This window comes from Uloborus diversus, chromosome 6 (assembly GCF_026930045.1).
Source record: "Uloborus diversus isolate 005 chromosome 6, Udiv.v.3.1, whole genome shotgun sequence".
NCBI lineage: Eukaryota > Metazoa > Arthropoda > Arachnida > Araneae > Uloboridae > Uloborus > Uloborus diversus.
In genome coordinates, this window is record NC_072736.1 from 55,044,723 (window position 1) to 55,057,006 (window position 12,284).

Here is a 12,284-nt window from a genome sequence, read left to right on the forward strand (position 1 = left end):
CTCAACTCAATTCAAGCCCCAAGCTAAGGAGCAAAATATATTACTAGAGATCATGATTATGAACGCGATTTTTCAAACGTATACAACTGCAATTTTGCAATGCGCAGGAGCCTCGTAACTAATGAAGTGCCGGATCGTCAAAAAAGTAGATCCACGGATCCGGATCATTAGCGTCAAGATCCACGGATACGGATCTCAATTTGTTTTACCCAATTAAACTATCCAAGTGTTCAATTTGTTACGGAAGGTATTCCCGTCAGAATAATAACACTGCTTCTTCAAAAAATGTCATCTACGGCGAAAATATAATCAAGACTATGATTTACTCTTTAAAGAAATCTCCGTTAAAAGTGAGGGAGAGTTGGAAGGAACGGGTCAACGCTGCATTAATGCCTAAATAGAATGTGAAGAATTATTTCTAGCTTTCTTGGTAAATGTAGCATACAGGAGCAAGAGTGTAAAGCTCCTACTGGGCAGGCTAGAAATAATTTTTCGCATTTTGTTTCAGCATAAATGCAGCACTGACCTATTCCACCCAACTTACTCCGACCGACAGAATAACAGCCGAGAAAACCTTTACAAACAGTTAATAGAGAATTTAGTTTCACTTTTTTTTTGAAGAATGCCGAGAAAAACCAAAATGAAGAACAACAGAAACCCCAAATCAATAACAGAAATGAATGTTAAACTAAAAATTAAAAAAAAAAAAATGTCCTAGAGGGCCGACCCGATATTGAGATGGATTTTGCGGGTCAAAACACACATTGTTAACAAATATGAACTGACAGCGGATAGAAATTTTAAATCATTGAACTTTTTCTCCTTACCGACTATGAAATAGCTACCTATCACGCGTCGTATAAAGGCTTTGAATTGCGTTTAAAATTTCCTTGACAAGATTATAGCTTTTACTGCATATAACTTGGAAGTTCCAAACAAATATCAAATGAAGAAAAACTTAGTTCTTTCAATTTGAGGCCAATATTTTTAACGTACGGGTAAGTTTTTACTAATATAATTCTGAAAAACGTGAAGTCGGTTTTTATTAATATCTCCGGTTTTGCAACGGGTGGTACAAATTTGCTTCTGAAATGATACCTTATAATTTAAAAAGGGAATAAAATCTAATTTAAACGGAGAGTTTTTTATTCAAATATTTAGGAATTTTTAGAATAGAAAAGTTCCGTTCAAGATCCGTCAAAAAGTAGCGGATACGGATCTTTACTTTCCCTTGGATATCCGCGGATACGGATATTCGGAACATCACTACTCCTAATCTTTATCGCTCTGCAAATTAGTACAAATAATTTTGAAACCCGGGGAAGGTATGCGTTTTTTTCCAAAGAGAGCTCATAATGCATTTTTAACCTGTTTCTTTATAATTGACGTTTTAAATCGTTGAGAATCAAATAAGATTGCTAAGCAACTTTCGGGGCTTGGTCAGCGTTAGCGAGCGGGGGGCAGAGCTCCCTAGTATATTGAAAAATAGTTAATGGTATTGTTAAATTATTCCCGGGAGGGGGAGGTTCGGAACCCTGTGCCCCACCCTAAAGCTCCTAAATGTTATAAAGTTAAAGATTTGTCAAAAACATTTCATGACTAATAGGCCATTTTAAAATTTTTAAACAATGCAGGTTTTCGAGCATTCTGTGATTTAATTTATAAGCACTTTTGCAAGCTTTTTTCTTTTTCACTATTATTTGAAATTTGAACACAAAAACTTTTAGAGCAGATAATAATACACAATCCTCTCTTTAAGCGAAAATTTTTTATTCAAACAAAAATAGGTTAGGTAGCAAGTAAATATGTTTTAAATTTCAAACAGTTTCGTCTTAAATAGGTTAGACTGAATGAATGATACGTCCGTCATTATGAAATCGTAGAAACTGGACACACGTGCTTTTTTTTTTCTCTCTCTTTTCTTTTCACAATCACACACCCCTGCTTAAGAGTGGGCCACTCTTTAAGACGCCAAGAATTCGCCAACTTCATTTTCAATAGTAGAAACTTTTAAAAGAGTGAGACTTAATGGGAAAAGAACAGGAAAAACAGCTTGGTATTTTCAAACTCCTTTCGCCCCTCAAACTCAACAGGAGGTATGACTGGAGCTCTTCGGCTGCGATAAGCGCTATTGTTTGCTCCCCCTTGTCCCTCGGGTCTACCGGAAGTGTGGAAGAAATTGGAGTACACCAGGTAGGCGATCCCCCAGGAACGACCCCCATTGATAAGAGCTATTGTGTATTGTGAATGTGCTCGCTCTTTCTACTCATGCCTTTCTTTCAAACTAGAATAAGTAGAAACTGAATTCCATATCGATTTCAACATCGAGTGCAACAAGGTGCTTTTCATGTTTTCTCGAAAGATCCTACATCCCACCCTACCCCAAGAAAGCTATAGAAAAAATTCTAAAGAAAAAAGCTGTCTCCTTTAGAACAGAATTATTTCTATACTAATCTCACAACAGCAAAAAAAAAAAAAAAAAAAAAAAAAAAAAAAAAAAAAAAAATATATATATATATATATATATATATATATATATATATATATATATATATATATATATATATATATATATATATATATATATATATATTCTCTTAAAATTGGTTGGTTCTTAACCAACTAATTAATTTATAAATGAATTTCACATTTTTTATATTCCTCATTTAAGATCATTATAAAATCCCAGGGATACGTTAATAATATATATTTACACTCTCATAAATAATGAATAGTCTGCTTATGATTATGCCTTTATGTTACGACAACCTTCCAAACCAAAAACATAATTCTTGTAACGTTACACCTATTAATACTGGTAACCTTACACATTTCTTTTTACAGAGCACATATGCTTCACGGGCCGTAGATCAAGGGAGGATGCAGACAAGCATTTTAGGGGGAGGGGTGGTCATGCTGAAAAATATTCAGTTTTGGTTACGAAAAATTTCTGACACTGTTTGGGTGTCAATAAAATGTATCGAATCGGCAAAAAACATGGCATCTAGAACTGCACATTTTTTTTCCAAATTAATATCAGAATCAATGAAAGGAAGAATTATTTCAAATATTTACTTAAACAAATAATTAATAGACTAAAAATTATTACAGATGACAACTTTATTCATGAAGCATCTGAACACAATGCGTATTGATATATTTTCATGATATGCTACATTCATCCATCTAACTCGTATGCAATTATTAAATTATGATCACGTAAAGTAATGATGAATGGATAATAGTGTCGATGGTTTAGGGGGGGTCATACCCCCATGACTATCCCCTGAAATCCGCCCTTGCCGTAGGCTGGGCACCACCACTGCGCTAAGTTCTGAAGAAGATGAAGAAAAATAAAATAGATTTTGAATTAACTATTGAAATAAATTTGGGTTTCCCCGAGCAGGTTCTAATATTTCTGTGATACCTTTCCGTCTTGTAAAATAATAGCAAATGAACTGATTTTAAAAAGCTCACAGACATGTTATCATCAGACTCAAAACTCCAGTTAAAGATACAATTCCCTTCAGGAAATCAGACAAATGATAATATGTGTACAATCTAAAGGACAATAAATCCTCTGCTTTGGATGATGCGTTACAGGTTTTCAAACACACATATAGAAATAAATATGCGATATATGTGTGTGTGTCATCTCTTAGTCAGAGAGCTTAGGAAGAGTTATAAGTATATTATCAAACTTTGCCGCATTCAGTAGTAGTAAATTCACCCTATTTGGGATCGTCAGTCTAGAATAGTCATAAAAAAACTGAATGCAGTAAATATCTCATATAAGCCGGCACTTCCTTCACATTGATATCTAAAATTGATTAGCACGCCAGTGAAATGTACTTGTGCCCCGGCTAAATGACGGTTGAGCTGTGATTCGACGCCTCGGCCAGAAACAAATTATGTTGCAAATTTTCTTTTGCAATTTGATATATATTTTTTTTAAATTCAAAATTGTACCTTTTGATATATCATAACAGAAATGTATGTTTGATTTTAAAATTTGTGCATTGATCCCTTCCCTTGGATCCAGAATTCATTCAACAATCAATAAAAAGTTTATTTGCAATGTATTCTATTGAAAGTTACATTACATTAAGTTTAGTTTTTAAAAAAATTTCTGAGATTTAAAATGAAGCTATATAAATGTACTGCATTAAATATTCTTCAATGATTTCTAGTTTTAAAACTTATAACAATAGTGATGTTATTTATACATGAAAAGGTGGATAATGCGGTTAATGGGCATCAATAAAGAAAATTGTTTTAAAATTATATTTTATTTAATAGGTATAGATACAATATTTCAGTTTTTTTAAAAGATGCATTAATCTGTCAATATATCTTTAGTGTGCACGTTAAATTGGCAGTTGTATAGATGTGTTTCAGTATTTTTGCAATCAGCATAGTTTTACAAATTTTTAAATTACAATCTGTAGGATTAGGTTTAAATGATGTGGTAAATTATTTTAAGTTGTAAAAAGGCTAATTTGTTGTTTACTTTATAATTATTAGTTTTAAAATTGGATAAGAAACTTGGCGAAACTTGTACTCCTAATAAGAAACGTGTTGAACGGTCAGAGAAATTTCCTCACGAATGCAATGAAACTGGAAATGGATTGTAAAAGCAGCATACGTCACGTTATCTATCTTCTCCGCCCTGCTGTCAGTCAAATTCAGGGGGCTTACACGAGTGCTTCAGTACTCAAGAGAAAGAAAGTAGACAAACTGCTTTTGTGAGTGTAACATGTACAAGAGTGATTTTTACACTTTCACTTCTTTCTTTCGTTCCTTTGCTTATTTTCTTCAACGCTTTTAACAAAATTTCATAAAATTATCTGAACTTGTTTATTAAATGAGTTCTCCAAAATGAATCATTTAATAAACTAAAAATATGATTTGCTCTGAACTATAATCTGAAGCTAATAGATTATACTTGATTTATTTGTGTATTTTTAACATTATTATTATTTTTCACCCTCTTTTATTGACCTAAAAATTGACCTGTTTCGGATATGTAAAGTATTTTCATTTAAAAAATAAATTTAAAAATTTAAAATAATTTTAAATGAATGCCGCCGTAGCAAAAGAAAAAATAGCGAGACCGAAATAGAGACTTATCCAACTTTTGGATAAGTCTCTGTTTCGAAAATTATTGTCTGCAGAGAAAAAAAAAATCATTTATGCATCATTCCATATCAGTCGCTTGAAAAACGCATCAACGGTGCTATACTGCATTATATTATATTCTATCATATAGTTTTTTGTTTTGCAGCTAGTTTAAAAAATTATGACTTTATTTTTTACATTTACTTATAGCTCACCTCCAATCTCTGATACAAATGTACTTCCATTACGATTAGTATTTAAATGTGGCATTAAATACTTTTCTATCATCTGGATCCCCCCCCTTTCCCTCAGTAGTGACAAAGAAAGGGATGATCTCACAAGTGCGCCAAGATGTGCTCAAAATCTGTTCTCAAATTTGTCCCCAATCTATTCTCAAATGTGCTTCCAATCTCTGTTCAAATGAGTTTCCAAGTTTTAACTAAGCAAATATCTTGAGCAGAACACAATTGTTGCATTTTCTTTGTAACAAAACATAATTCGGAACATATTTTAGTTCACATCCCGTACACCGGATCCCATTTGAACACATTTTAGTACACATTTATGCAACTGAAGCATCTTTTTATTATCTGTATTGAAGTACGGTATAACTTCGATTTAGATTTCCCCAATTTAACGACGAATTTCACTGGCCCGGATTCGACTGCATTAAAAATCCATGCTCCTCGGTTTAACGATATCCTTGAATTAACGATAACTTTTTTCTGTCCTTTGAAAATCGCGTACGTTTGGAGTTATGCTGTATTTCAAACGAGTTTCCAATATATGCATGCTTTCACTGACGGATAAGCGCAAGGCGTCATGCCCATAGTTGCAGTACTGTTAAGATTGACCTGTTGGTGATTCGAAGTCAAAAGATTATCTACTGCAGAGAAAATTTACTGTTCCAACCAGTGTTGACTTTCAACCAAATCAGATTTCTTTTCTGCTAATCTAAAATTTAGTCGCGAAAAAATAGGTATAAATCCAGAGAATACTAGATACGATCAGTAGAGCTAAGAGACGATGAATTTTCTGCTTGTTTCTGGCAAGACTTGATTCAAAATACTTGCTATAGATGGTAATTTGTATTTTTTATTTTTAACACGGTCAAGTTTCAAACTTAGTTGCTAATTTTAATATGTAACAAGAAAAGTTTATTATTATTATTATTATTATTATTGTTTTCGCTTCTAAACATGAGTGTGTCGCTGACGCGAAACCAAAGCCGCCCCCCCCCCCCCCCGCCCAAAAAAAATAGCTCAACTTAATACTTTTTCCTACCTCAATACGGGCGTTAAGTCAGTTTACGCGATTGGGGCGAGGTGGCGAATAAAAGGTACATAATATTAGCATGTCTTTAACATTTTATTATTTAGGAGAAAAGTTTGCAAGCTTCAACTACACAATATTAGTTTTGGCCAAGAAACGAATCATAATATAAAATATAGTTTTGTTTTATTTTTTGAACACATTGCATTATTTAAGTCTAATTAATTTGAAATTAGAATAACTTGAAACCTGAATTTCTCCAATACTTTTGCTGAAATTGTTTGTTATTATTATTATTATCATTATCATATATATTGTTTCTTAAACGCTTCTTTTTTTTTCGGTGGGAGCGCCATAACTTCATCAATACTTTATCAAACCAACTGAAGCATCATTTAAAAGATTTTACACCCTCTTCCCTTGAAAAGTTAAGAAACAACTCAAATTTTGGTTCTTTTGTCCAAAAACACCAATTTTTTCTGTTTTTTTTTTTTTTAATTTAGTTTACTTTTCAACGCGCCAGAGCAAATGCTATAATTTAAATCACCTATGAAGAGAGGAGAAAAGTGGAAATAGCTTCTTCATTGTAAGAAAATTCCTGAACGTCACAGGTTATTTCCGAGAAACATTTTAGAATTTAACGGGTTTCCACCAGTTTTCTGCGAAAATCAAGTGGTTCGGCGAAAAGGTTTCCAGAATTGCTTCAAGTTGCAGGAATGCAAACTTCTTGCTGTTTTGAAAAAAATATCTTTAGCTACCAGTATCAAAATATACTCAGCGTTTTTATTAAATTCTTATTGAGCTTGATTATTGAGCCTTAAGTTCAACTATACGGTTTATCCAGATTGAGGGGATAAATCAGGGAGCTAACAAACTAACATAAATAAGTTTTCTTAGAGAGTACCTGATTTCTTCCCTAAAACGTCATTGCCTTCTATTGAGAAAGTTTCTGAATACTTCAGAAAAATTCCATGTTGATTTCGGAAAGGGTTACTGTCTTTTAGCGGGAAACTGTTGTGCTTTTTTTTTCTCGATACGTTACTGCCAGAATTTAAGCACATTAGCTGCGCATTATTTTGTAGGAACGTTTCGGAATATTCTTCACGGTTTTAAAGTGCATAAATATTTAAAAGAAATTATAGGTTATGATTTTTTTAATCTAAATTTGAGCTTCAAAACATTAAAATAATAAAATCATTTCTAATCATATACATAACTGTAAATCTGATATCGTCAAACTTTAAAACTTTTTATTGCTCAAAAACGTAATACCTCATAAGCGAAAACCAATCAAACAAAATAAGGGTTTTGTTTCCTTAAAAATGATATTATATTGCTTGAACTCCATTGCAGCTAAATTTCCGTTATTACGAATAAAACTTTCGGTCCATTGAACTCTTTATACGAGTTAAAGATTACCATGAAAATTACTATAAAAGCATTTCTGCAAGATTTTTCCAAGCACACTCAAATTACAGAAATAATATTAGTTCTCAGTTCTGCAATAACTGAAGAATTAGGGATGACAAATTTTACATTAAAGCTTAATCAATTTTGATTGCATAATTTATAAGACCTTTCAGAGATTTTTCTACATAATCAAACTTATTCAAATATTAAAATTGCCATTATAAATAATTGTGAAATGTTTATTTACTTTTATTCACAAACTTGCAAGCATTAAAAAAAATAAATAAATAAATAAAAAAAAAAATCCACATTGTACGAGTATTTCAAAAGAAACAGGACAGTTGAAAATCATGCTCAAGTGATTCCTGACTGGGAGAAATTGACACGGAGGGTGGACAAAGGAGCGGTAGATGCTTTAAACGCCCCTACTGTTCGTCAATTCCTTCACCCTTCACTTCCCGCGAGGGGAAAAACTGCTGGTGTTCTGCAGGAAAGCCGAACGCTTCGAACGTAATATTACGTCGCTGCCGCTAATGACATATAAATTCGTTGACGTAATATTACGTCGCAGCCGCTTGAGTGGTTAAAAGCATTGGGCCCCGATTTAATAATCGGCCTACGAGGTTCGGTCTAAAAACCCTCGATCTTTGGAGGCCTCAAAAAGTTATTGACCAATATTTTCAAGAACAAAAATTTCTTTAATAAAATTAATGACATTATCAAAAACAAAAAAAAAAAAGTTTAACTGTATAATTTCCATTAATGTTTAAATAGTGTCCCGGGTGAAATAGGTGCAGCCTGAGTGAAATTAAGTTTGAACACCACTGGCTTACACCGTGGTACTTCAGCTTATAACCATAAATATGCATTGGCAAAAAGTAAACGATTGTTATCTACATCACTTTCTTCAATTGTACAATACAAGGGGCCCCTTGCAGATGTGTCGTGACTACTTTCCTAAAATTTGAATCGGGTTCTGTTTCAATCAATTTTTTTTAATGAAATCGTATCTTTCATACATTTGAATTCTGCTACTTTATTTATTTATTTATTCAGTTTCATTTCTATTTTATGAAAGAACTCCTAATTTAGCTTTTGCAGCGCAATCAGTAACAACTGACGAATTAGTTGATTCTATTGGGTTTTATGGCGCAAGAGACTTAAAAAATAAGCGGTATTTTATTTTTTGACATACGTACCAGATATGATTTATCAAATCCATTTTTTTTTTTGGACATTCTATTACTTGATAAAACACATTCACTTGTCTGACGTATTCCTTCACAAGTCAGCATTTCAATCGAAAGCTACGCTACCAAAGCAGCACAATGAACTCGGAACTTGATTTATTAAACGCTTGCTATTTTTTTGTTGGATTGCGGATTACCGTTGTTGTTGGCCGGGTGAACTATGTTTCAAAACCATTCGTCTCCATTGAGGACGTCGGTAGAAATCATTTCTCTACCTTAGCTATAAATTTGAAATGAATCCAGATTTTTATTCATCTAACGATTTTTTGCTATTTTTTTCAGCTAACGGACGAACATATCTTATCAGATACGTTCGTTACTGACTAAAAAAAAAAGAAAATAAAGTAGAGTTCACGTTATCTGTAAAGTTTATTTAATTAAAGATATTTGGATTCTTTGTTGATTGTTTTGAGCAATAACTGATACATCTGTTACACTGGAATTGCCCCTCTGTATTTAATTCTTCACTTTATTTCAGATTGTTTTCTACCAGATTTTTAACATAATAATAATGAAGCATCTTATTTTCTTTTACACAGATCGTCATGAAACACAAACTTCTTCACAGCAGAAATTCAGAGACTACTTCACCGTCAGCCGATGCATACAGTCTGGATTCATTGTCCATCAACGCCAGCTTTCGAAGGAGGCGCACCAGAAGATCTGCACGTTCATACCTCAATCATGCATTTAACGATCAGGTTGGCAAAAACACCTTTCAGTTTTCCATATCCTTTTTCTCTCATTCGTATGGTAAAGTGGGGCAAAATCGCACCTTTAAGCTTTGAAGTGAAGCTGGCAGACTTTCAGAGAGAGATTTTCCGGATAAAAATTAGTCAGCATGCTTCTTTATGCGTCTGAGAAGCAATTTTTCGGTTTTTGAAGTATTTTACAAAACTATTTTATCATTGATTCTTTTGTCGATCTTTGCAAAATGACGGTTTTGTCCAGCGGTGGGGTAAAATTGGATCATGGGATAGGATGATGGGGTAAAGGGACACCATATATTCAATAGGAAAGTACTACACTTCAAATTGTTTGTTTCAAAGAAGGAGAAAAAGGAAAGAAATATGCACACTATATAGAAAAACAATACACAATAATAACGTTTATATGACTACACTCTTGCTGCGTTGCCCAATGTTGCACGGTTTACCTCAAAAATAAAAGTTTTCTCAAGCATAGTTAACAATCAGGTTTAATTTGGCAAAGATGTGACGAAAACTGCTTTCGTATAAGAACCCCCCGCCCCCATAAAAATTTCTGATCACCAAACGATCTAGGTTCGATCGTCATTTTTCTGGTGTTCGGAAGAAGTTCGAGTGACATACAAGCATACATACATAGATAGATACGCGCGAATTTTAATATTAGATAGATTTCAAATATTTATTTCAAGCAAGAATCTCAGATGCTATCTTTCTACAATTCCTTTCTACAAGAATCATGGTCCTATTCTCGGCATTTAGAATATTGTGCTGTTTCTCTCTATCTATCGATTACGCATATAAGTTATTGCAAAAAATGCAAATTTCATCTTGCCCATCAGCTCATCATCAGTTCAAATTTAGCTTACCATTCAAGAGGCGTTTTTTGAGGAATTATATCATTGCATTTGAGTTTTGTACTGTATTCGGCCAACTCATTTTCCGAACTTAGTAAAATAAAGAAAGGGGTGAAAATAAATTGATCGTTTATATCATGTACCCTGTTTTTGATTATTGTAAATTTTAGGGTGTGTTGAAAAACATAATGTGTGTGTGTTTTGTAATTAGGAATTATATTGATTTGAAATCTGAAAAAAAAAATCCTTCTATTTTTTAGGAAATACCATCCCATCCTTTGAATGAAAAATCCTTACTGAGCAGCTTAAAAAACAGAGATATTTTAGAAGCAGAATTCAAAGTAATTTAATATTTTCCTCTTTGTTATGACTAATTGCATTGATTAGGAACCAACTTTCTCATGCTAATTATTTTCGTTGTCTTTTGCAGAAAATACCGATGAACATGCCAAAGCTAGACCAAATTCCTGAAGGGGCGCATGTGAAGAACCGATATTCTAACATATTACCAAGTAAGTCAATCATCATAAAGCAAAACGGCCTCCTGATATTTCAAAGTTTTCAGACACCAGAAAATGCATTACAATGCTTAGGCTTTAATGCAGATTAGAAATAATTGCCAATAACTGAGAAGTAGAAAAAATGTAACTGATGACACTTATTAATGTAAAAACCTTAAACCCATTTTCTCACAAATTCACTTATTTGTAAAATGTTCATTCCCATCAAGGCCTTCAGTTTATTGAAAGTAATGTAGATACAAAGGAGAACTGAGCGGAGTTGTGGCTTACTACCGCCCCCCCCCCCTCCCCGAAACCTTGCTTTTAAACCAACATTATGCATATCCAACGTTACATTAGAAAAACTGAATATAAATGTAAGGCAATTTAAGATCAAACCCCTCCTTCTGGCATCAGGATTCTGCATATCATAACCAAACTCTTCCATCCCCCAACCCCCTCCAACAGAAAAAAAAATCATATTTACGCTTGTGTGCATACACATATATGGGAAATGACTCCAAGCCACAGTTAACATAAAGAATTTATTCCACAAAATAGACGGTACACAACATAGAACACACACACAAAAGACACATATTCTTTCGGCGACCGTCTTCGCCCGTCCAACGTCTCGTGACTATATCGACAGCTGGCCTTGGAAAAATCCAAGCATTGAATCATCTGTTGAGAACATAAATTCCCAAGCAATCTGGAGATTACGCAAGGAAATACCATAAACATGAATTACATTTGGAAATACCATGATCACATGATCCTGATCCTACACATATACCTCTAATAATGATTTTGTTAGATATTGATATTCTGTAAATTTGTGCGTTATCTCCGCAAATCAATACTTATTTTACAATGTTCACATTTTTAAATGATTATTTTCCTTATGGGTTCCCCATGATCCTGGAATACCTGGAACTGTCAGGGAATTTTATTTTGATCCAAAAAGTCTGGGAAAATCATGAATTTTGTTGAAAACATGGAAAATTGAAAACAGATCTGTAAATATATATATATATATATATATATATATATATATATATATATATATATATATATATATATATATATATATATATATATATATATATATATATATATATATATATATATATATATATCTTTTGTATCATAAACTGCTACAGTAAGTTG

General features: G+C 32.9%; 1 protein-coding gene across 3 annotated transcripts in view; it reads left to right on the forward strand.

Annotated features, from left to right (window-relative positions):
- LOC129224722 (uncharacterized) overlaps nt 1-12,284 on the forward strand; it is a 140,251-nt gene that overhangs the window by 110,207 nt on the left and 17,760 nt on the right. For all 3 annotated transcript variants that reach the window (XM_054859269.1, XM_054859270.1, XM_054859271.1), the window contains exons 6-8: nt 9,590-9,751; nt 10,875-10,955; nt 11,045-11,126. In XM_054859269.1, the coding sequence (XP_054715244.1) occupies nt 9,590-9,751; nt 10,875-10,955; nt 11,045-11,126 (325 nt within the window). The remainder of the gene's footprint in view (nt 1-9,589; nt 9,752-10,874; nt 10,956-11,044; nt 11,127-12,284) is intronic.